Consider the following 26,350-nt stretch of genomic DNA (forward strand, 5'->3'; position numbering starts at 1 on the left):
TTCATGACATTTTTTTGGCCTTTCTTTTGCACTGCTTGTTTGACACTACAGTGAGGATAGAAACAGGAAAGACTGGAAAGGAAGGAGATGACAGGTGTCGCTGTCAGACAAGTGTGTGGATTATTCAACAACTCGGTTATAATTAATTCTCTCAAATAGAAACGGCTTTATAAAAATGGATTTTTGTTTTTTCAATTAAGTGTATGCAGTGATAATGACGGGGAATTACTGATATTGTCATATGTAACGGTTAAATCTTTTTAACCATGGCCTGCACCCTGCAGTGTGCAAGCTCTCTTACACTGAGCCACACAGACTGAGCATTACTCACGCAGATCCCTCCACAATCAGCTTGCTTCGTCGTTCAGATAATTAGGGCAGTTAGCGCTGAAAAACCCTGTCCTGCACTTGTGACTGCACCAATTCAGCTGAAAGGAAAATGGATTAAAAGTGTAATTAACATCATCCAACGAGGCCCTGAAGAGCCTTTCATAAGACAGTGCGGAGGGAAATGAGCGTTAATCTCATTTGCTGTATTGATTCTCACTCAGTATTGAGTGGGGATGAAGTGGCTAAGAGGCATATTAGCAAAAAACCCTGACAGTCATTCGCTATGTAAATACACTGAAGGTGAGGCCATGGTGTTAGCGCTACTCACTAACAAAACTGATTATTGAGCTTTTTTAAAAAAAAAAAACAGGAATAATAATAATAAAAAAGAGGTAATACGCAATTGCAATTATAAAAACTCCAGAGAACATTTCATCATAATTGAATTCACACATGTAATAACAAAACATTGTTTACACCTGACACTGATGATAAATCCTTCATGAGATACCAAGTTTCTACTACTATGAGGTCAATTTCCCACAGCTCAATCCAACTCAATCCATGAAGAGAAACAACAAAAAATTATTTAGGTAGTTTTGCAAGTTTTTTCGAATGCACGGTTGATGTTTAACATCATCTCATTTCATTGTAAATTGTATCTGGTTGACCCGTGGTATATTTCTTTTCCATAGTTTTCTACATTAAAGTGGCTAGATTTTTGCATGTAGCACTGTGCCAAGCCTGCAGGATCTCAGTGTCCGTGAATGGCATACCTGTCGAATGAGCTCTGTGTGAGAGAGAGGAGTCGGTCAACAGGGTGTGACCGCGGAAAATGTGACTGTGTTTACTCTGCTAATGACTAATGGTGTCAAGGTAACAAAGCAGTACGATTATAGCCTCTGATCCTCTTGTGATTATAACCTCTGACTGAGAGGGTAATTGAGGGGTTATTGAGGGGGATGATTCAAAACCTGAGCATACATAAGCACAAATGTGTTTTGTGTGCATCAAAAAGAAAAGAAAAGTCTTAATGTGGTTGTGGATGTCTCACACAGTGGGAACTAAAGCTTCCTATCTAGAATTACTTTAAGCCACTGTGTTTACATGTATGTATGCCTGAGTGTGTGGTTGTTTGTTAGCATGTTCCTGACAGGTTAAGGATGACCTGTAGTATGAAACAAGGCATGAGTCGCTGCCTGCTTCTTTACGTATGAGTTTGCAGTTTTTATCTGTGGTGACCCTCTGGGAAGAGGGAGCTTTTTTAGGGGTAATTCCCATCAAATTTGTGATCACCCTTCCTGCTCCAGCTTGAGCTCTAGTGCTACACCAAAAATACATCTGCTCATGTAGATGGAACAAAAGAAACAGATGTTTATTTATCACATCATGCAATATATACCAAATGTCAGATTTGTAGTGTCTCACCTGTATTTCACTTTGTCTGTCATTATTATAACATGCTATTTTTAAAACTTACAAGAAATCATATACTCCAAGTTGCATTTTACCTTGAACTTGGGCTCTTGTATTTATGCACAAAGTGGTTTTGACAGCCTCCATTAAATTTTATGTTCCGAGGCCTCAGTCCACACCCTGGTAGCTTTCCAAAGAGCCTCCCTCTTCAGTCTTGGTATCAGTCTCTCAGTGCTGAATCCCAGCAGGCCATCAAATTGTTTCTACATTGCAATATTTTTGTGGCCTTACCAAGGTGACAGGAAAGCGTGTATATGTAACTTAAATTATTGTCATGTCTGAATTTAGAAAAGTATTTTTATTCTATCCCTACATCCATTTCTGAGCTCTACCTTGGCCAGACTCTTGGCTTTTTCTTAGCCTTTACCCTTATGACTCTCGGTCTATGATCTTCCTGTGCTTTAGTGAATCACAAAGTGGTGTCATTTGTTGTATTTTATCATTTGCCGGAAGCCAGAACAATGTCATGAACAATTTTAGTCAACAATAGTCAACAGAATATATCATGATCCTAATTGTGTCCAAGATGTATATCATAGCTCTCCGTGGAGCCAATGTGGCTCCGTGTTCTAGTCAGGAATTCTCTGCATGAGTGGTGTACCTGTGACCCACGCATATCCAAAAGCCCACACCCACTGTCCTATTACATTTCTAATAAATCCCCCCTGTCATTATTGTGATGTCTATGCAGTAGAGGAAGGTAATATGTTAAACGTTTAAAGCATGCCAAAAATAAAGCCATGTCTGATTGTTTCAGAGAGAAAGGCTATTGTGTGTCCATGGGAAGCTCCGCAATCCCAAGGTCCTCTTAGCTGATTCTTTAAAATGACTGAACCCCTCCAAACACTCACATATATTCAGCAGGAGTTTACTTGTATTGTAGTTTAAATTAAATCTATTATTTTCACTTGATATAGAACTAATGACATTGTAAACATAGAAATTGTACTGTGTAAAATGAGCACAGGGGAGTGGTTTTAGCTCTTTAAACGTGCTCACTTTTAGTTTCATCCATCATTGAAAGACTCATTTAACAGAGTGCATTTTTTTAGAAGCTGAATTATTTCTTCAGTTTATCACCATTCTTTCTTTCCTCAACATTTATTGGCTGCTTCCTGACCACTGCAAACATAGATGGAGAGTCTCGTTTTTGTATGTGTGTATATGTGCAAAATGTATGTAGATTATGTATATGTATTAAACAGTTTGGTTATTTATGCTTACATTTAGTTTATATGAAGATGGATGTCTCGCATGATGATTAATTACAAGTTAATGAATGTGTGTGTGTGTGTGTGTGTGTGTGTGTGTGTGTGTGTGTGTGTGTGTGTGTGTGGTAGTGTTTAAAACATCCATGTAGCCCACAGAGTTGCAGAGTTGGCACAGTCAACTTGCATGTGTTGTTAAATTGAACCAAAAGCAACCCCAAGAGACCTCTGCTGGTTAAAATGAGATAATGACCCAACATGCATCAATGCAAAAATTGTTAATCCATTGTTAGAGGCAAATTCAAAAGATTGTACAATAACATGTTGATTCTTACACTTCTGTTTGACCTTTGTAATTCACTTAAATTTAAAACTTTAAATCACAAATCCTGTTTGTGTGTTTTTTTTGCAGATTTTCTACAAAGTCACCAGAGAGATTTTCCCCGGTGAGGAGCTGTTACTTTTCATGAAGGCTGAAGAATATTCATGTGACACCATGGCTCCTGATATTCACGGTCAGCACCACACAAATCATTTTTTTTTCTGAAATTGAGCAGAATCTGAGCCACACTCCATACTCCTCACTTCATCACACATAATGCTAATTGTCCTCTTGTCATGCCTGCAGAGGAGAGACAGTACCGCTGTGAGGACTGTGACCAGCACTTTGAGTCTCGCGGCCAACTGTTGGATCACCAGAAGCAGCCATGTGGGATGCCCCCCTCCTCCTTCCTTAACCCAGGTTTGAATTGTATTTTTTTATGCCATTAATGTGGAGAGTGAACAGACACAAGACAGATGTGTTACTGGACTAAGAGAACGTCACACTAATGGAATAAGCTTCTGAAATTAGGTCACAAAAATGTATAAAAATAGGTACAAATTGGATTTAGTTTTACCAAAGCTGAAAGAGAAAAGAGACTCATAATTGTACATGTCTTAAATCCAGTCAAATAAGTTAAAATGCTGCACATTTCATCTACAAAACCTTAGACCTTCTTATTGCATTAGTAATTTGTATACGATTTAATCATTATATTTCCATGTATCATTTAATTAAAGACAACAAACATGTCTTGTAATTGAACATATCCAATTTATTTTACACCAAAGCACAACTTTCATAGATCATTTACATTGTCAATTAACTTGTTGTCCCTGCAGGCTCTATGGATCTTGCATTATAGACATTTTTGCACACACTTCTGAGCCTGATAAGTTCTTCTGTAATTCTTCCAGGGGGTGACAGTGACCTACAGGCACAGGAACCTCAAGACCTGCGACCCCTTCACCTGTCCCATGGTCTACACGAGTGTAAGGAGTGCGACCAGGTCTTCCCTGATGCCCAGAGGTAAGTGACAAGCTGACACACAAAGATTTTTGCTGTCTTTTATCTACATGGGAGAAAGGTGATGCTGTCTAACAACAACAACAATGTATATGGTGTCACATAAGTTTCTGTATGAACTAATAAGTCATTTTTGTTTTGTGTTCTCTTCACTGCAGCCTGGAAAGCCATGTTCTATCCCACTCTGAGGAGAGGGAATATAAGTGCGACCAGTGCCCCAAGGCCTTCAACTGGAAATCAAACCTTATCCGACATCAGATGTCACATGACAGCGGCAAGCACTATGAATGTGAAAACTGCTCAAAGGTAAAGTGATGACTTTTGAAAGAGGCTACGCAACAGTGGACAAGAGGCAGATCGTAACTCCCTTTTGTGTCTGTATGGTTTCTTCCTCCAGCAGGTGTTCACAGACCCCAGTAACCTACAGAGGCACATCCGCTCACAGCATGTTGGGGCACGGGCCCACGCCTGCTCTGAATGTGGCAAGACGTTTGCTACGTCTTCGGGCCTCAAGCAGCATAAGCACATCCACAGCAGTGTCAAGCCCTTCATGTGTAAGTCACTAAGACCCTACCTATGTAAGTCTCCTCAGTACGTTACAATAATAATAATAATAACAATATGCTTGTGACATGCTTTTAATAGAAAACTGTTTTTTGCAAAAGTGTGTTTTCCTCCTTCCGCAGCTAATCCTCAAGAGTCAGTCATGCAATGTTCTGCAGGAATTACACATGGGATTATATTGTGTAGTAGCTGTGTTGAGACTGGCAGCGTCATTTCTTTTTAAGTCAAGAGTCATTCAGTTATATCTGCATCAGCACTCTCACACAGTGCTGATATGGTGATCGTGGCATTTAAACCACCATGTAATTTGATTCAATCCCAGTTGGTCTAACCTCATTGTTGCCTCTCACAGTGACCCAGCCTGAGTGACTGTTAATGTTACAGCTAACAGACACACACATGCACACACATTGGCCCTAAACTTAACCAGGTTCTGCCTCATTTTTTTTGGTCTCCATGAGCCCTATTAGTCCAGACAAGTTCAGTGTTTATGCCAGAAAAGGTCCTGTTAAAGGGAGCAAATACAACATAAACTATTCTTTTTAGGACACTGAATTGACTTCTATTCATTTGGACAGCCGAAACAAAGTGTTATCCCTAACCTTAACCATTACCAGTTAATGCTTGACCCTTACCTTAACCTAGACTCAATTTAAATCTTAACCCTAAATTTAATATGGTCTCCATTAGGGCTACTGGTCCTGACAAGGCCGATGTTTAGGCCCTAAAGAAGTAATAAATACAAGTACACATACACACTCCTCAGTAACTCTTGGTAGACCCAAACACATTGTGACCTTTCACACTTTAAACACCAAGGACCACAGATCACATCTCTTACCCCTAAAGCATTATGACCTTCACCCTTCATTCCCCCTTTCCCTGACCCTGCACACCACACAGACTCACAGCAAAACCTTCATTTTAACACACTTACACGCCATCTCAAACCACCACACACATATACAGTATGCAGGCCGTAGTGACTGTATCTCCACTGCAGACCTCTGACTATTCTCTTCCTCTGCCGCATCCACCATTCCTCACAAATAGCAACCACATGTACAGCTTTCTTCCCTCTGAATAGGAGTCAATTTGCTATAATCAACGCAAAATATGCAGGTTTGAAAACAACTAATGTGCTGTGTAAAAAAAAGAGAGAGAGAGCGAGATAGAGCAGCGTGAACACTGTGACAGCTGCCTGGGAGAAACCGTGTGTGTGTGTCTGATGTGTTTGTTTGTCTAAGCTCTCATGAAGGACATGTATGTGTTGTATGCACACGTCATTCTGTTCATATGGTATTACAGTACACATGCAGCGTGAGCCATTTATCTTTCCTTTGGGGTGTTTATGTAAATGTGTTTCCACAATACTTTTTCCTGCTCTTCCTGTCCATCTACTTAAATTGCCTCTTGTGCACCTTGAAATTGGAAGACATCCAAAATATGCAGAAGTGTAATCACAGTGTGAGCCTAACCACTTCCTTATCCTCGTTTTGAAGATCTAATAACAATGTGAGCAAAATCAATCATCCAGAGCTGTTTCTTACTGCTTTATAAAAGTATTGTTTAAGGTCTTTTTTTGAAATGTCATCTGTAGTGTAGCTGATCTGCAAAATATCCAGTAGTATGGAAGGGAGCGGGGAAGTTTTTCCCATTCTTGAATTCTATTAGAATAGCAAGAGAAAAGGTCATGGGAAAACAATACTTGTCACATCCAGTGCTTGGCTATCACCCCTCTTTGTACATTTGAAAAAATGGTAGTAGATCATGTTGACAATTTAATAACAGCGATAGATAATATCAGACAGCAAGGTTTTGTTTAGTGGTCGAGTGTTGCCACTGTATGTCTCCAAGGGTCAAAGTGACAGACGGATAGACACACAGGGGTTTGACTGTGGGAAGGTCACTTAGCGCAGGATGACAGGGACCCAGCTATAGGGAAGGGACAAGGTGAGGGGGCTGAGGGGGTTGACAAGGAGAGGCCCGGAGGGGGAAGAGGGAAGAGGGGCAGTAGAGGACGTGAGACCTGTCCCTGGGAACTGGACTTCAGGATAGGATTCATTCAACTCCACTTCCTTCAGAAACTTAAAATAGAGCCATTGTACTGCATGAGGCTGAGAATGTGTGTGTATCTGTATGTCTGCATGCCTGTGTGTCTGTGTGTGTGATGCAGTTTCTCTGTGTTATGTGAATATTTTGTCACCGTGTCTGCTTGTCTATGAGTGTGTGAGTATGTGTGTTGGTGTGTGATTGTTTATGGACTCCCTGGGAGTGTCCCTGGGAGGACAATGGGCTTGGAGATGCCTGGGAATTCAGTTTGATGTGCAGGTGATGAGTGGCAGTGACTGACTCACACCATCGACCAAATAGATTCACTTACAATGCCAGGATCTGGACACACCTCTCCTCCTTATTTTGCTGGAAATATAGTGTCAGTGTATTGATGGGAACACAAGGATATCATTCATAATGTATTTCCTTTTCCCTGAGCTTCAACTAGCCTGAAGCTTCTTAACAAGCATTGTCATATTAAGTGATGTAATGTGTGCATGTGTGTGTGTGTGGTGTGTAGCATACTGATACTGTCCTTTGTCTGTGTTAATGTCCCCACAGGTGAGGTGTGCCACAAGTCCTACACTCAGTTCTCTAACCTGTGTCGCCACAAGCGCATGCACGCTGACTGCCGCACACAGATCAAGTGCAAGGACTGTGGGCAGATGTTCAGCACCACATCCTCTCTCAACAAGCACCGCCGCTTCTGTGAAGGAAAGAACCATTTCACGGCAGGGGGGTTGTTTGCCCAGGGTATGCCACTCCCTGGCGCCCCTGGCTTGGACAAATCAACTCTGGTGATGGGACACGGCAGTGCTGGACTGGCTGATTACTTTGGGGCCAGTCGCCACCATGGGGGGCTTACCTTCCCTGCTGCCCCAGCATTTCCTTTCAGTTTCCCTGGCCTCTTTCCCTCTGGACTCTACCACCGGCCACCGCTCATTCCTGCCACCACCTCTCCTCTCAGACAACCAACCCATGCATCTGTTGCGGGGCCTGGTGCAGAGCTTAGTAAGAATCCACTGTTGCCTCTGAGTCCTGGTGCTCAGGAGTCCCGAGAGCTACTTAAAGCTCTACGTAAAGATGGCAGTTCACCTGGCAGTCAGATGCCAGGCTCAGAGCTCCACACTCAGAGTTCCTCGTCCTCCTCAAAGCAGCGAAACAAGCAGAGTGACCATTCTGAGAGCAGTGACCTGGACGATGTCAGCACACCTAGTGGAAGTGATCTGGAGAGCACGTCAGGCTCTGAGCTGGAGAGTGACATGGACAGTGAGAGGGAGAGGGGGGCTGCTCGAGAAAATGGCAAAGGCCCCAAGAGGAGGGCCAGTGAGGAAGGCCCTCAGAGCCCCAGCCTGACAGGCAGCAGCGCTGCCAAAGACTTTCCAGGCCCTTCCCTCATCCCATCCTCGCTGGACGAGCACACAGCTGTAACAGGGGCTGTGAATGACTCTATTAAGGCTATTGCCTCGATTGCTGAGAAGTACTTTGGCTCCACAGGGCTGGCTGGACTGCAGGACAAGAAGGTTGGGGCTCTGCCCTATCCCTCCATGTTCCCTCTGCCTTTCTTCCCAGCTTTCTCTCCTCCAGTTTACCCTTTCCCAGACAGGGACCTCAGACCTCCAGGCCTAAGGAGCGAGCCACAGTCTACAGCCGATGACAGCAAGAAGGCCCAGAGTAAATCTTCAACAGAGTCACCATTTGACCTCACTACAAAGCGAAAGGAGGGCAAGTCAGCTCCATTCACTCCCTCAAAACCAGAGGCATCCAACTCTGCTGGTCAGGATCAGCCACTAGACCTGAGCCTGGGGTCCAGGGGCCGTGGACGGAATCCAAGGGAGGAGGAGACAAAGAAGAACCTGGGTTATGAAGAAGAGAAAGGAGTGGTGGAGATCCCTAAGGCAGATAACACCTTACAGCATGCAAGGCCCACCCCTTTCTTCATGGACCCCATCTACAGGTATTGTTATTCCCAGTAGCTTAATTCAGCTTTTAATTCAAGTCGGTACTACAAAAGCTCTTAATGTTAACCCTTTTTTATATCTTTTTGATTTTTTCTTTTTAAACATATGTTTCAGTTTATATTTAGACTGTACATATAATTGCATGCCTCTTATGTTTCTATCTTGTAACATATTCTGGAGCTGCTGAACTGTGAATTTCTCTGTGAGATGAATAAAGTATCTATCTATCTATCTATCTATCAAAGTTGTTCTATATTATGTGACTTTTTAAATGTATTTGTAATTCTGCATGTAAGGGTACCAATATTTGATGCCAAGCATTCATGCTAATAGAAATCTACTATTAGCAGGGTTGAGAAGAGGAGAATGAGCGACCCGTTTGAGACTCTGAAAGACAAGTGCATGCGACCAGGTCCTGGCTTCCTCTTCCATCCACAGGTAAGTTCTAATATGTCATTGACATTCAGACATTTACAATAGGATTCAGAGTAAACATTCACTGTTTTCTTGTACCTCAGATTTTAAGTTCTTATACCTACATTGCTGATTGAATACACAGAAACTGACATAATCTGTATCTGTGGCTCTTGGTTTGACTCGTCCATTAAAGTTCACAATGGCTTTACTTTGGTATCATCTTGCCTTATAACTGATACCTTCTGAGAACAAAAAGCAGCAAGACATAAACGCAGTCAACATATATATATTATGATTCTATGAGCAGCTCTTAGTCACAATGGCTGATGGAACTGGATTAATGAGTATTAGAATGTGGCTCCAGCCTTATTCAAGCTACTGCCTGTTCTGCCCATTGATGGCAATATGAAACAGATGTGGCAGAAAGAAAGGTCACCTTGTGACACGTCTTACCATAACATGTCTTTGATTACTATATAAAAAATGATATGGTCTTGAAGCAATGATTTCTGCCCCGAGGTTCTCTGTACCAGTATTTCCAGTCTGAGGCTCCATAGATATGTACATACGTTTACGTGTGTGTGTGTGTCTACGACATGTCGCTTTGACGTTCATTTGTTCAGTCTCCCCCCGCGGGTGAGAACAGTCCATCGGAAAGTGAAAACACCACTTTCTCAGGCATATGATTTTTTTCCCCTTCTTTTTTGGCCGTTTCAGGTCTGGTTTTTACAGGCTGTTTCATTTGTCTGATTTATGTCCCCTGTCCAGACTCCTGCATAGGCCCAGGCTGCAGCAGCCACATGGCCGTCCAACACGCCTTAATGAGGTGTCCTATCAGTAGAAACGCTAACACAGTGCTTAAGCCATCTTTATGACTTTATGATGTCTGGACACACAAATCATTCCCAGAAACACCAGACCTAGGTAGGCCTTACCCAGTCCAAGGAAGGGGCCCGCCTGTGTACTTTTAGGGGGGTTGTTTTCAGTCACCTGACTCACTATTGAGCCATATATCAAACAAAGGGGTTGCGAAGTTGAGGAGACTGAAACTTTTTTCAACCTTTAGTGATTCAGCTTTTTATTTCCTGGCAGGGGAATTTTACTGCTAAGCATTACTGGCTTAGATTACATACTGGAATCATATTTGTAGCCCGCCATAATGAGCTTATTGAACACCAGGAAGTGTTGGGAACTGTTAGAGCCTCCCATAATTCCAGTGCCATAACTCTGCAGATTGGCAGGTCATTGCACATTCAAAGTTAATCACGGTGAAACCCATCATCCCCCTTTCCCCATATGTGTCCCATCAAAATCTGTTGGTTCATGTGCCACTTCCTGGTTCTGACTGCTTTCTCTGTTCTGTTCCGCCCCCTCAGTTTCGTTTGCCAGATCAGAGAACTTGGGTAAGTTCCTCTTCAAACTACAGTTGTGCAATGTATCTGTACTTCTACCCAACAAACCTCATCCCCTAATTAATGCATGGGCTGCATAACCGTTAACATCACCCAGCATTCGCATGGCTTTAGCCAGTCACCATCCATGCACTGACTGACCGTTTTGTGTCATTTGTAAGAAATTCATCTGAATGTTTTAATTAAACATCATATTTGTAGATTGTTCTCCTCAAGTACAAGAGCTCTGTATCTTTTTGATTCACATGAAATGGGTGGAGTAGGGATTTCCATCCACCTTCTTTGAAAATATTCTTCTCTTTTCGAGAACGAAGGTCTCCTGTAAATAGGCATGGGATGTATGAGTGAAACGTCGGGTGGAGATTGGTGTTTAGAGGGGCTGCTTTACATCAGTGCAGGGGTAACAGTCTCTGTGGGACACAAATGGGGGTGGGGGGTGAGTTCCTCACTCCAAACATCTGGTTCCCGATTAACATCAACAATTGGGAACTGAGAATGCATCTCGCTAATTAAGGCCCTCACAGCATCACTGACATCTGAAGATAGCCAATCAGCTGCTGGTCCCACAGCGACGCTACAGCAACAAGCAAGTTCACAGAGGCTCACACACTGCCGGGGGGTGGGTGTCAGGAGGTTTGTGTGTTTGGATGTGTATGTGTCTTAAGGGTGGGGGGGGGGGGGGTTCTCTTGTAGTGTAGGAGTGTAGGAAAAATCACTTTAGAGCTAAATGTGGAAGTGTTTATCTTCCTGTCCTTTAAGTTGGACAATTCACACACATGCTTTTGTCAGACAGTGGCCTAATGAAACTGACTCACATCCATAAAAGCAGATCAGTGGCACAAGGTTTTTGTTTGAAGTGGGATCTCTCCCAGAGTGATGGTTACTTCTGTCAGTCATTTATATATTTAATCCGCCGGACTGCGTATGTGGATCATTTACTGCACGACTGCGAACCAAACCATTTTTTGTTTGTTTTTGGAAAATGTGAGAGGATTGTTTGGTCTTTGTACAGCTTTATGGACACAGTGGGTTCAAAAATGGTTCCAAAACAGAAAAAAAAGTATTAATATAACAGTACAGGATATTTTATGATGTACAAACCTCAGTCATTCCCTTGAAAATAAAAAGATAATAATGTGTGTCTACCATATAGACGATGCATTCTTATACACACAGCCAAATACCAACAGCCCTCAGTGTAAAGGATACAGAGGCAAAGGCTGGCCAGAGGTGTGAGATTAAACTCGTAATAGTGTGCAGCAGCACAAGTGGGTTGAGGTGAGATCAGAATTCCCCAGTAGATGAAATGGAGTCGTTTGAGCTCTAAAAAGTGTCTTATCGGACAGGCTCGATCCTGCCGACAGCTTTAGGGGCCCTAATGTTCCCAAGAGTTATGACTTCTCATTGAGTAAAGCAGACAAACTAAGCATTCATTCCAATGCTTGAAAAAGAGCCCAATGAAATACACAGCGCACGTTCAAAAAGAAATATGAAAGCAGTTCACCTCCCTCTTCCCCACAGCCCCGTGCCTATCTTTCAATCCATTCCCCCTTCTTTTTTTTCTCTTCACCCTGTTCTCCCCCTCTCTGTCTCTCCCTTGCCTTTGATTCATGGCATGCAGCATTGGCATATTCATAATCAAACGGACCTGACACTCCACATCCTCCCTCAGTGGGGACGTCGACGGCTGCGGCAAGAACTTTACACTCGGCCGTCACTCCTAATCAGCCACTCCCAACACCATGCTCTACCGCCATCCATCAGCCACTCTCTCTTTATCTCACTCTCCCTTTCTCCCTATGTGTCTTCAAACTCTTTCTTTCTTTCTTCCACCCTCTCTTTCCCTCTCCCTGTCTCTCTCTCTCTCCCAACTCCCTATCGTTTTAGTCCTTCATCACGCTTCTTCTCTGATTCTCTTCCGCTCTCCTCCTCTCCCCTCGGTCTGCTCCGTCTTGGCGAGCAGCCTGAGAGTGACAGGAGGTGAAAGCAGGAGATGGAATGTCAGAGTCGGAGCACGGCTCTGGTGGAGGACCTGAATCACCATTGATTTGTTGCCTTATTGAAATAAGAATAAGAAACTGGCTGAAAATTCAATACACGCAAAATAATGCAAATTTGTGTGGCCCCTTCAGAAAACGTAGGGGGAAAAAATCTCCTGTGTGTGTGTATTAGAAGGGCTGACAGGCCCCGCGGCCTACTGGGACCCCCCTCACCCCCACCCCTCTAGTTCTTCCCTTCACTCCCCCTCCAGCCCCCCGCTCCTCCCCCATCCCGCCCCTCTCAGCACAGCGATATCATTATTACCCATGTCTGGCCCTTGATCAGTAATGTCAACATCTTTCATATTGACGAATGTGCTGTCTGCCCACATTGTGCACAGAATGGTTTACAGCCCAGCAGTGGACATGAATCACTCCTCTGCCCCACACACATACACACACATACACTCTCTCTCTCACACACACACACACGGACATGTGTACACACAGAAACACAGACGTCTGACAACACACACAGATACAATAAGCACTCACACACAGTGCCCATGTCTGTAAGCACACACACACAATCTGCTCACAAACACGTACATAGGCACTGCAAACATATTCTTCTCTCACACACATACACATTTTCTTCTCTTTCACATATATTGATGGTAATTAATCAGCTACGGCCACCATGCAGCACATAGTTTCTCCTTAACATAAACTGCCAAGTACACATAATATCTCCATGGAGAGTATCTGATGAAAGTAAATGTTCAGCTTCATTAGTTGATTGACTGCAGGCCTTAATCCTATATGTGTGTTTGTTTTTGTGTTCATTGGACGTGGACTGTATATTAGAGATGAATGAAATGCATATACAAGTTCCATACCTGCGTCCTTATGAGTGGTAGAATACTGTGGGGGTCTTTTATTTTTGTTCAGTAACAAAGTTATGAATCAGTTTCATGTGCTTGTCATACACATACACTGGGGATTTGACCTTGTGACAAATGAATCATTGATGAACGTCAAAATAAGAAATCACCCAATACCTGTTTCACTTCATTTCTCCTGGTATTATGCCTGGAATCAAGGCTCATTGATCAAAGTAGATATGAGCAAATGTGTATTATTAATTAAGAATCAGGTCTATTTTTCAGGTCATTTACAGCAAATTGAAAAATGTACGTTTCCTGTCATCATTTTTTCTTACATAATTTATTGACCTAAATCTTTAGTATTTCCTTTTTCTTTGCAGCCCATTTTATGGCATCCCACAGTCAGAAACTAACTGAGTTTACAACAATAGGTTGCATCATTACTGCATGTTCATATTAAGTACTGGACTTTTAACAAGTGAAAATCTCACAGCTCGTGATAAGCGATGCAGCTTTCAGAACTGATCAATCTCCATCAGTTTCTTTGGATTGCATGTTGTACTGAGTGTGTCTCCGAGCACAACACTCACCCTCCTCCCTCTCTTCTGTCTGCTCAGATGTCGGCCATTGAAAACATGGCAGAGAAGCTGGAGACGTTTGGCTCCTTAAAGCCAGAATCGGGTGACTTGCTGCGCTCTGTCCCCTCCATGTTTGATTTCAGAGCCCCACCGTCTGCACTTCCAGAGACGCTGCTGCGCAAGGGCAAGGAGCGCTACACATGCAGGTAACCACAGTAGCTGCTTTGGTGTATTCTATTTCTATTTAATGCTGGTTATAAAAATCTTTGCATCATGTTATTATGTTAAGTTGCTGTCTATAGTATTTTATCGTAGCTTTATAGATATTATTATTATTATTATTATTATTATATGAAATAGAAACCATTCTTAAAATGCTGTTTATCAAAATATAATATAATATATATAACTTGTAATTATTTTATAGATATTGTGGGAAAATATTCCCACGCTCTGCAAACCTGACCCGCCACCTCAGGACTCATACAGGAGAGCAACCATATAGGTAAGACTGCTGTTACAAGGCTGAAAGAGCCACTGTCTGGCTGTGTTTAGTCGAGGTTTGTGTCACCGAGCTGTTATAAGGGAGAAAACTTTACTACATAAACAACATCACCTAAGTATCGTCATCCTCTCTCTCCCTCTTCCAGAATCCTCCCAACTTTCCCCCTCACTGCCCAAAATATGTTCTCATTTTCTCTCTGCAACTATGAGCTAAAGCAGCTTCCTCACAGCAAATTCTCTAAAAAATGTTCCCGAAAAACCCTTGTCTACAGTTAGAATGTAGTTCTGTATGTTAATGCTGTAAAAGATGAAAGATGAGTGACCGAATGGTAGGGAGGTTGAGCAAAAGAGCAAAGCAGAGGGGAAGTGAGGAAGTTTAGAGGAAAACTAAGTCGATGAGGAGAGCAGGCAGCAGTACCCAGCCAGCCGCTGTGGTAATTTCTCTCGTTCTGTTGAGAACAGGCTTAGTCATCTGCAAGCCCACTGGCCCGTTTGTGACACAGACTGAGGCTTTCCTTGCAAATAAAAAGACTTTCATAAGCTTAAGGTCTTTTCTTTGGAATCACACTGATAAGAGTATTGTGGGTATTATATTCCTGTGTCAGAAAACGTGGGTAATTGTTAACAAAGTCTCCGTCTTCTCAACCTCTACGCCGCGACAACACTGCGACGCTGTGTTTTCCAGGTGCTGCTCAAGTAGAAGCAGCTCAGTACACATGTAAAAATTAATCTTGCACATTTATTACATTTGGATAATGAGTAAGCCCTGGCTAACACTGCTTGGCTTTGTAGTTACTAAGGTAGAGGAATGTTGGCCTAAAGCTTGGAGGAGGCCTGCTGACCACAGGGGAGAGAGAAACACAGACGCAGGCCTCGACTGCCCCAGCCTGATAGCCTGCACTCCACACGCTGGCATGCCATTAAAGATCACTGCTGTTTATTGTAATTTTTTGTGGAGATAACCGGGGGGTTCCTGAGGGACAGCCAATCGAGCGAGTTAATTCCACCAGAAGAAAAGATGTAATCTTCTTGTATAATTTTGCATGAAGAAACTTGGCAAGTGGGCCTAATTTTGCAGGGTTAGGACCAAATCTGTTGCATGCTTATTTTGTGAGAGAAGAATGCAATTTATTGCGCTGGCTGGAGATAAGAGACAGAGCTGTTTCACCTTAAACAAGCTCCTCCATCATGTCTGAGACTGTGGGACTGCTGGGACTGTGTGTGTGTGTGTGTGAGCATGCGTGAGTGCTCCATTATGCGTCTCATTATGTTTCTCACAGAAGACATTATCGGTTCCCGATTCATGAGGTAGCACAGTTGTACTTGTGTCATGCGTTTTGTGCCGCAGGAGTTTCCTGTTTTTAATAATTTAAGTAAAATGTAAAGTCAAGTAAAAATGTGCTCACTTTTTTTTTTGTTTTTGCAGGTGTAAATACTGTGACCGCTCCTTCAGCATCTCGTCCAACTTGCAACGTCACATCCGCAACATCCACAACAAGGAGAAGCCCTTCAAATGCCACTTGTGTGACCGCTGCTTCGGTCAGCAGACGAACCTGGACCGTCACCTCAAGAAGCATGAGAATGGCAACCTGTCAGGTGAGGAGACAAAAGTGAACATTAGAACGTTATTGAAAGGTGTGTGCCTCTACCTCTGCAACAGCAAAAATATATATTTGAATCAGCAATGTCTTTTAAATTTCTCAAATCTCCTAGAAATCTTTAAAGACACAAAATATTTGATTTGGTGAAAATACTAAAATACATTTTCTCACATTATGTCAGTGGGGAAAAAATGTATTAAACAATTATAACCTGTACATTCACCAACATACAGTGTGAAGAGATTGCTTTTATTTATTATGTAGAAACCATTTTGAAATGTTTTACTGCAGCATAGTTAAATATCCACACACACAGAGATAAAACTGAAATGTGCTTATTTGTTTTCTGCAGGCACTGCGATGTCGTCTCCTCAGTCAGAACTGGACAGTAGTAGTGCCATACTGGACGATAAAGAAGACTCTTATTTCAATGAAATAAGAAACTTCATAAGCAACACTGGCCAGAATCAAGCGTCCCCAGACCCGTCTGAGGAAGGGTGAGCACAGTTTCACATGTTCATTTTTGATGATGACAACAGACAAACATTGACGAGCACTTGTAATAGCGCTGCTTCTGCTCTACTAATCCCTACACTTCCAGATGACTATGAAACGGAGCGTCTAGCCTACATCACTACACACTGATCTCTCGCAGTAATTGTGGCTTTGTAAGCTTTGTTGGAGTTTAAAAATGACTCCAAAGGCTCGATAAAGGATGAATAATAGGTCACTTGCTATCAGCCCATTTTAAACTTGTGTTTTCCTACCACCCAGCTAGCCTTCGTTAGCAATTACTTGCATGTTCAGGGGTCTGGAGTTGAGTAGAGAGCAATCATCTGTGATGACATTAAACATAATCACCGGTTTTGGAAATGTGCAGGAGCTCTTTATATCAATTGCTTTTTTGGCCACACATACAAACAGATATCTGTGTGCACGCAACTTTGCTTGTGCATTATGCAAATACATTCTTGGAGCTGTGATCGGTTCAGATAGCAGCTGAGAGGTCTGTTGTTTTCAAGTGCCTCACATTGGTGCCTCACATTGGTGCGATCACAGGGCAGATTACAAGGCCCCCGATACAGATCTCGCAGACTGGTGTGTGATTGTGCACAAGGCCTGTGAGAGCAGGACCGTGGAGCGTCAGAGCAGTAAGGGGAGGGACAGGGGTGGAGGGAGCGCAGGCACATCTGGAACCAACATGTCTGCCTACAGGAAGAGGGTAGAGGGGGTGGGGTCATAGGGTCGGCCCGTGTTTCCTTTCAAAGAGCTTCTCTCCTGACTACTTCTGATAGATACTTTATCCTCAGCAAATTACCACGTTTGAAAGCATAATTAGCGAATCTGTTTTCTTAATCACAGAGCTCTTGCTCTCTCTCTCTCTCTCGCTCATGGACCTGGTGCCTCTTCTTAGCTCAACACAGCACGAACACCACCTTTTTAGCCTCAAACTCTCTATCCCAGTGGGAGCCCTGTCAAAAGCACAATAATATCAGCTGCTGATCAAGGAAGAACAGATGATGTAGATCCTGTATGTGCTAAAATATAATCTGCAATAATTCACTCCTCACTGCACTGCTCAAATGCAACCCTTTCAAACCCACTGCAGGTATGCTGCGTCGAAGCATCCTGTGATTATGTGGTGATGTGTTTTACCAATCCAATCTGTCAACCTCTTCATTGCACACGTCTTAGTTCTCATCCCTGAATCTGTCGTGTGAGAAATGGCATTTTTGGGAGATGACGAAAGACGTCCCAGAGTGTAATTAGTGAATCAGTCTTAATGTGGTTCCAGATGATTTACCAAATGGTGGTTTCCTGTGGTGCTGAGACAGAGGGACAGATTAGGACTCGGGCAGTTTGGATAGCTGGCCCTCTCTCCCTCCGCAGGGAGAGAGGAATGGACCGGTTGGCAGCTCTCTCATAACTCACTCACCAAATGGGGCTGTCAGCTAAATATTTTGCCTATTAGATGAATACGAGATAGCAGAGAAAATAAACAAGGAGCGAGGCAGAGCACTCCAGCTAAGTACTGCAATGATCAACCCAGTGCTGCTGTGCCCAAAGAGGCCCCAGAGCCTCGATGACAAACGGGATTCCTGCTCTGCTCAATCCCAGCTGCCACGTCCCGCTTGGGATTCACCTCTCTGCTGCTTATTCACTCCACTCAGAGTGTGTGTGCTAAACTAGAATATAGTTTTCTCTGTATATATATAAGTAATTGAAGAAAGCACCAATTTGAAAGTGCATATCATTTGTGTGCAGGTTAAATGGTGGTCCATTTGAAGAAGAGAAGCCACTGATGGCCAGCCATGGGTCACATGACCTGGAAGACGAGGACGCAGAAGAGCTTGGTGCTGATGGAGAAGAAGCTGAGGAGCCTGGCAGCACCTCTGGAAAAACAGAAGCCGAGGTGCTTCCTAGCAACCTCAGTGATGACATCATACACGACAAAATGGACTTCACTGGGCCAATCGACTTGAACCTCAACTGCAAAACCTCTCCTCAAGGGTAAGTTGGACTCAGAGCCACACAACAAAAGCACTGCTTCATATTGTGCTGTGAAAAGTATCATGAAAACGCTTCTCTTTGATTTCTTGCTCGATCTCTACAGGTATAAGGACGAGGAGGAGGAGCAGAGCAGCTACTCGGCCTTGGATCATATTCGTCACTTTTCAGACATGCGCAAGCTGGCAGAAAGTGAACTGAGCGATGGAGATGGAGATGGAGATGAAGACGATGGATCATTTGGGTCTCCCTCTCTGACTGAGGCAGTCAAACAGCCACTCTTTAGAAAATCTAAGTCTCAGGTAAGAGAAAAATTGACGGCCTGCAAAATATACATTTATACATTTTTTATATATATCTCAATGAGATCTAGATCTCTAATCCTTCCTAAAAAAAAAAAAAAAGAACAAAAACATTTATAAAACACAAAGTGTCCATACAGAGACATAATACAAAGAACAGGTTAGAAAAAGGTTACAAGAATCACAAGACTTAAGAAAGTAAAGCATTAAACTGATGGGGATGTAACACTCTGTTGGTGTCACTGTCAATTACTGAAAAAGTTCAGCTTACTTAAGTTTGAAAGCTTCTCTCAAATTTATTTTCAAATGTTGACACAGTCTCGCCCCAGAGCCTCTTTCCATCCAGTCCATCCAAAAACATGACGCCACCAGAGTAACCAGGAGTGAGGTAACTGGTAACTGTAAAATACCTATATATCGTAGGACCACATTCTGCATTCTCTGTTAAAGGCTGTCGACTCTGGAACACATTGCCAACTGAAATGAGGTGCTGGCTAAAAGAAAATCAAAGCTGAACACAATAATTTTTTTTGTGTCGGGGATTATTTGACTTGAAATGGGTGTTTTACTGCACTATGTGGTGTATTTTTAGCATGTTTTATCATATTATAGGGTACTGATTATGTTTTCTATTTATCATTTGATCATTTGTATTTATATGTATTTCATTGTAGTGTGTAATAGTGTAGTTTTAGCGTGTTGATCATGTGTATGTTATTATACTAGGGACAAGAGTTAAAAACTATCATCCATCAATTTTCTACCTCTTTATCCTCTACATGTGGGTCACGGGGGGTGACAATAGTCAGTTGCATTCTTTGTATTGGAACTATATTATCTATTGACCATGTTTTAATAAAATTCTCTTCTATTCTACTCTGTCTCTCCCCCACAGGCTTATGCCATGATGCTGTCTCTGGCTGAGAAGGACTCTCTCCACCCAGCGACCCACTCCCAAGCCACTATGTGGCACAGTCTGGCACGGGCTGCTGCTGAATCCAGTGCCATCCAGTCCCTCAGCCATGTATGATTGCACTCCCTCTGTGCTTTCCCTTTCACCTCTCAACCCCAACAAAACCTGACCTATGGCACTAGGGAGCCCATTACAGCGGGGCTGTCTGAGAGGGCCCCCCTGATCATTCACAGAGTGACTGCTGAGCAGAACCACAGCCCATCTGACTGCTGAACGGTGTGAGCACCTGACACACGGAGCAATTAGGTCACTGTCCACGCAGAACCCAACCCCAAAAAACTCCAACAGATAGAAAGCAAATTTGTCCCCCAGAGACCTTAAAATTGATTACATTAGCACCAACCTGGATGTGGTGAAAATAGCGATGCTAAAAATAATAACAACTGTATTTATTCTGCTGAATTTTTTTATGTTTTGCACAGCAAAGGCAGCTGGTGGACATGGTAGATGGGTGTGCTCATGTATCATTGCTAGACCCCATTCATTGGACAGCACGTACAAAGCAAGGAGGACATTTCACGCTGAGAGGGTGAGCTCGGTTGTGTCTATAAGACGATAAGCCCAGTTTCAGCCTGGTAAGCATCACTGTGCATAAAACATAAGAACCTCTCATGTGACAAATAAACAAAACACTTTCATGTATTCCCAGAACTCCCTTTAACCTCCAAACGTCTAGAGTAGTTTCTCATAAATTCATGTACCTGATGATGATAAAAAAAACAAAAAAAAAACAAGGTCGGACTTAGCTATAGCAACCACGGTTAAGATGAAAATCACACTGTGAAAGGGCCGAGCTATTATCACTTAAATATCATCAAAAAAAAAAAGACAATTTCAAAAAAGTACTCGTTAAAAATGAATCGGACAAGTTTTCCATCTGTGTTTTCATGGCTTTGTGTGTCTGCACAATCACAGCACTGTACACAAGTGTCGAGCGACTGTTCTCCACTGCACTCCATCCTGCCCGCCTGCGCTATCTGTGAAAGGATATAAATAGATTGTCTTTTTAGTGGAAGAGAAGAAAACACTTTTGTTTGACTGAGATAAGTAGCCAGTGCTGAAGTTAATTGTTCTGTAAAAGGGGGGATGTCTTTTTAAAAAAAATAAAAATAAAAATAAATAAAATAAACCCTTGAATCCATCGGCCAACAATACCACTAAATAGCCAGAATGCTAGTCGTTAGCTTCTCCATGCTTGTGTGTCTTTTTAATTTTTAGACAATCATGATTTTGTTTTGTTCGTTCGTTCTTTTTTTCGTTGGTGTTGTTGTTATTTGCTGTTGTATGTTGAGAATTGTATTTATTTCTTGGCAAACTGTAGTTTGTTTACTGAATAGCACTGCTCTTAGCCCAGGTGAAGAGAAGGCTCCTCACCAGGCTATCCCAGAGTTCAAAGGGGTTTGTAGATTACATTTGAGTGCCGGATAGTATTAAACATACATTTCACTCCTTATTCTTCTAATGGAACCAGTCGATGAATAGATATTCCTTAGGGGTTTTTTTTTTTCTATGACAGTTTATTGATTCAGTTGTAAAAAAAAAAAAAGAAAAATAAATCAAATGAAAAACATAAAGAATGACTAATTAAAACAAGCCAGGTATGATTTCTTCATAAGCGCATGATTGGTCTGGTAAGATCTGTATCTGACATTTTCTACGGTTGTCTGCAAGCTTGTGTGACGTTGGGTTCATGTTAATCTCTTGTGCCAAACCTATGATAAATAACAGATTACTTTCATTTATTCTCCCGTTTTGAGGGACCAGTTTTTTTTTGGTTTTGTTCTGTTTGTTTTTGTCGTTTTGTTTATAATCGATTTTAAAAAGTAATCAGCAAGTTGAGGTACTTTGTTTTAATGCTTTCTACAATGTAACTGTTATGCATTTCAATTCAATACTGTGGGAGGAACAACTAAGAAATAAAGGACTACAATGTGGATTGACATGTCTTCCATGTTGTTTCTCCTGAAACATTTTACTCACCCTTTGTCTCCTCTTTTACCCTCACATCTACAGACTCTCTACAATCCTTCTGGCTGCCTATCATTTTGGCACAAACTGAGATTTATATTAAGAGACATGAGTTGAGAAAACCACCTGGCGCTTGCTTCTGGCGCTCTCATGGCCTCCAAGAGCGAGAAAGAGCTTGAACTCTGGTCCTCTGTTTTTTTTTTTTCTGCAGGCCTTGACTCACATTGAGAGAGTGAAGCAGAGAAAAGACTGGAGAGGGCTTGAATGTGGTAGTGGGAGCGGAGGCAGGAATGTGTCCTCTTTATTTGTGTCCGTTTGTGGGGCATGATGGATGAGGTGGGTAGATGTGATGACCTGGCTCATCGCTCAAACGCTCAGTAAGAGTCCCATCCTGCAGCAGGCCTCCCCATCCGGCACCCCCCTCTGTCATTTCTGCCAGCCGACGTGGGCGGACATTGTGGCTGGGAGGGTTGGAGGTTCAGCGATTCCATTGTCCGGCAAGTAGCTTGGGTGGGGGGTTGGAGAATTGGGCATGACAGTGAAGATGGCTGGCGCTGACACTCCACATTTACAGTGCTCTTGGCACCCCTAATGGATGGGGTGTTTTCTTAGGGCTTGTTGTCGGCCCTTGAGGCTCCATGGGGCGTCCAGCTTTGATGAGGTCACAGGGGGTCACACGGTGTTGATGAGGTCAGCATGGGTCGTCCAGCTTTGATGAGGTCAGTTGCAGTGGTGGTAGTGATGGCGCAGGCCAGGGCCGTAATGGAGTGGCGATGATGAATTTGGTGTGAATTTGGCCACCTGTACAATTGTGGAATAATTGAAGCTTTATGTGTTTGTATGACGCAACAGTGTCATCTTCCTTCATCTTGTTTAATATCTGATCTGATATCTATTCTGTAACCATGCCAAGGCCACAGCAAAAACTGTCCCTCACACAACGACAGTGTCACTTCACACCACTGTTCTGTGTATGCACCCAAGCTTTTACTATGTACTTTTAAGAGAAGTTTGTTTCTTTAATGTGCATTTCTGATTTCCACCACAAACCCGGTGTCGGACACACGATCGCTGGAGTTTCTCGCTTAGAGTCAAGCACAAGTCATCCTATATATGAATTCAGTAAATATGATCCAACAACTACCAACTCCATAGCCGCACAAACCATCTTAGATTACAATAATCCAAAAAAAATCCATCGGAACATTAAAAACACGGTTCTGAAATAGAAAATAGCAGGACTGGAAACCCAAAACATGATAATCTACCTCAACTTCCCTTCCCAGAACGTTCGGTATTATCAGTATACGACTACCAATTATGGTTAGGCTAGCACTGACCAACCTAACATATGGATTGAGGAGTGTGGCTTTCCCAGCATGCCGCAAGCTCCAGGCTTTTAAAAGAACAGGTCAGAAGAAAATAAAGACAAAGAAGACGAGAACAAAGAAAGACAGGAAGGGAAAATGTAAAGCGGTCGGGCAATTCATTCTGGATTGGAGCAGCAAACATTCAGCACGGAAAACAAAGGGCACAGGCAGCCTCGCTAAACTCAGCGCCTCGAGCTACATCCTGATGTGGATGCTGGCTCCGCCCAGAACACACTCACAGCCAGTCTCTTCCTCGTCGTCGCCTGCCACAGCTGCTTTGCCCACCACAGCCACAATGGCTGCCCAGGGGTCACAGCAACACAACACAACAGCTCCTCAGTAACAGAGTCAGGCACACAAATCAGACCTAAGGGGGTTCACCACCCATTACAGACCCTCAATGAGACCGCAGCCCACATCAGACCTGACACGGCACCATCATCAGAGAAAGAGCCCACCATCACAATCAGAACACATACTTGATTATTCGGCAGGAATTGTATGTGTTATATTTACTCCTTTGTAAGTGGATAGAGGAACAGAAAAAAATAGATGATGTGTTTATGACTTAAATACTACATCAAATAAAATATTACTGAGTAAAATAAAGTTTCAAACCAGATGGGAAGAGATCGGATGTGTCTGTCAGACACTCTTTTAAGATCAACAACACACCGCGTGAAGCCAAGATATCAGACCTCGACAGTGCATTTCATAAACAGATCGTCTGTTTGTGTGCGTGTCGTCCAAGTATTCAAGCTGTTGAACTTTGACTTGTTTTGTGTGTGTGTGTGTGTTTGTGTGTGTGTGTGTGTGTGTGTGTGTTCTCGTCTATAGGGCTGGAGCAGATGGCGTAAGGTTTGTAGTCATTTAATACAAACACGATGTAATCACTGGTGTTGGGCCTGGGCTTTCACAAAACTGACACATAAATCCTCCTATTTGTCATGTCAAAATCAATATTCAAGCAGGTGATAATATTGAACCAGTTATTGATTTGATCATGTGGAAAACACTTAAGACCACAGTTATTATCATTTACTTAGTAAAAAAATATATGCTTAAATATATTAAATATGTTTTTGGTCTCCATTAACTCCTCATGGAAACATCTGACTTTTTAGTAGTTCAATATTGCACCACAGACATCAGCTGTGTGTGCGTGTGCGTGTGTGTGTGCGTGTGTGTCTGAAGCCTGGTGCTGAGAAGACGGAGCACACAATGGGTTTCTGCCGAGTTGAAAACAGCTGCTTGCTCGAGCGAAGAACAATGCTCCGAGAGTGTGAAGAGTGAACCGAAACAATAAAGTTGCAGGCCGCAAAAACCAAAACAATGACCCCGAAAGACTGTAAAACTAGCTGAGAACTGCACAGTCGCATGCACGTTCTGTGCTATTTTGTCACTGCTGTGCCACCCTACTCGTATTGCACAACCATTGTTACTATGGAATCATTGATTATAGCAGCCCTACAATGCTAAGGGGACAGATACCTCATTTAAAAACCACTAAAGTAGTTTCAACATAAGTGGTAATTAAGATCATCTATGAACAAAAAAGTAAAGAGAACAATCTTTTATTTAGCCCATAAGATCTCTTCTTCCACTGAGTCCTGGAGTCAAAATAGCAGTAGAAATGACACAGGTTCTGATATAAATCTCACAACAGAATATATAAAAAGCTTAAGGGAAGTAGTTAAAGGAGAGTTAAAAAAAAAAAAAAAGAAATAGAGACATAATAAAGTAAAGTGCAGAAAGTATACAGACCATACCAACAAGGTCCTTAATCCGAACCCCTCATAGAAAGACAAACAATGCATTATTCTGCAGGTACAATAAAAAAGCTCTTAACCAACTGTTTACAAAGCTTTTAACAAACAGGAATAACGTATCTGGGAAGTCATTTGGCAGAGGGACTCTGATGCTCACCCCTCACTGACCATAGTTTACCCCCACTTGCCCAAGTAATTGCATGAACCTCCCACAGACAGAAGTCTAAAAGCACTCCTTCATGAAAGAAACACCCAAAATATTATGAACAGACAGCAGCAGACATGATGCCATTGTACTGTATGTGAGGTGATGAGTTTGGCAGCAGTTTGGCGTTTTTACTGCCGTGCATGCGTGGGTTTGATCAGTGTTGATTAGCGCATGCCAATGTCACCCATGTATCCTCTCACACTTAATCAACACGTTGGGACAAGTTATTGCCGTCATTAACCCTCAGCTTCTCATAAAGGGCTCAGTGTGTATTGAAGTGTGGCTGGCAGGGCCTGGAGCGTGTGTGTGTGTGTGTGTGTGTGTGTTGGGTGGGCGGGCACACACCGTGGGCAGTGCTTGGTGGTGGAGCTCGGAGCCACTCAGCTAATGGGGCAGCTGGCACAGCCTCAGAATCCATCAGGCCTCATTACAGCTCCTGTTCAGCCACTGTCCATTTCTTCTTACCTCCCCTCCCTTTCCCCTCTGTCCTCACCCCCCCCAACCCTCCCTCTCCTCTCCTCTCCTCTCCTCTCCTCTCCTCTCCTCTCCTTTCCTTTCCTCTGCCACTCGTCCACACACCCAGCCCCGTGTGGCATCAAACTTGCCCCCTCGCCGCTCACGAGAACATACATCAAGCCCCCAGAGAGGAGCGCTATCACAGCTGGCAGCTCTCACGCTGATTGACTTGGCACCCGCGCTGACTCAGACGCCAGGGGAAACATTTTCAGAGAGGCAGGCATTGGGGCTCGGTGTGTGGGAGTGGAGCTTTCAGTGAGGGATGGGGGTGTAAAGGTGGCTGATATGGAGTGGTACTTGCAAACAGTTGGCACAAGTGAGAAGTGTGTTTTGCTCTATCTGGCGGTGGCCCACAAATCATCACACCGAGTTCTGTTGTGTTTACAATAATGGTAGCACCTCCTCTGCTGGTGTCC

General features: G+C 43.0%; 1 protein-coding gene across 1 annotated transcript in view; it reads left to right on the plus strand.

Annotated features, from left to right (window-relative positions):
- The window catches only part of mecom (MDS1 and EVI1 complex locus), a gene marked incomplete at its 5' end in the record, with an annotated part of 125,763 nt that extends 104,523 nt beyond the window's left edge, over positions 1–21,240 (plus strand). Inside the window, 15 exons of the mRNA XM_083887259.1 lie at positions 3,427–3,529; positions 3,643–3,756; positions 4,254–4,365; positions 4,521–4,668; positions 4,760–4,940; positions 7,543–8,938; positions 9,293–9,380; positions 10,736–10,762; positions 14,255–14,421; positions 14,643–14,720; positions 16,146–16,315; positions 16,673–16,817; positions 18,586–18,831; positions 18,935–19,130; positions 20,026–21,240. Of these exons, the coding sequence (XP_083743385.1) occupies positions 3,427–3,529; positions 3,643–3,756; positions 4,254–4,365; positions 4,521–4,668; positions 4,760–4,940; positions 7,543–8,938; positions 9,293–9,380; positions 10,736–10,762; positions 14,255–14,421; positions 14,643–14,720; positions 16,146–16,315; positions 16,673–16,817; positions 18,586–18,831; positions 18,935–19,130; positions 20,026–20,160 (3,306 nt within the window). The 3' untranslated portion in view covers positions 20,161–21,240. The remainder of the gene's footprint in view (positions 1–3,426; positions 3,530–3,642; positions 3,757–4,253; positions 4,366–4,520; positions 4,669–4,759; positions 4,941–7,542; positions 8,939–9,292; positions 9,381–10,735; positions 10,763–14,254; positions 14,422–14,642; positions 14,721–16,145; positions 16,316–16,672; positions 16,818–18,585; positions 18,832–18,934; positions 19,131–20,025) is intronic.
- Positions 21,241–26,350: the final 5,110 nt, after the last annotated feature.

Source organism: Microchirus variegatus (assembly GCF_963457635.1).
Source record: "Microchirus variegatus genome assembly, chromosome: 3".
NCBI lineage: Eukaryota > Metazoa > Chordata > Actinopteri > Pleuronectiformes > Soleidae > Microchirus > Microchirus variegatus.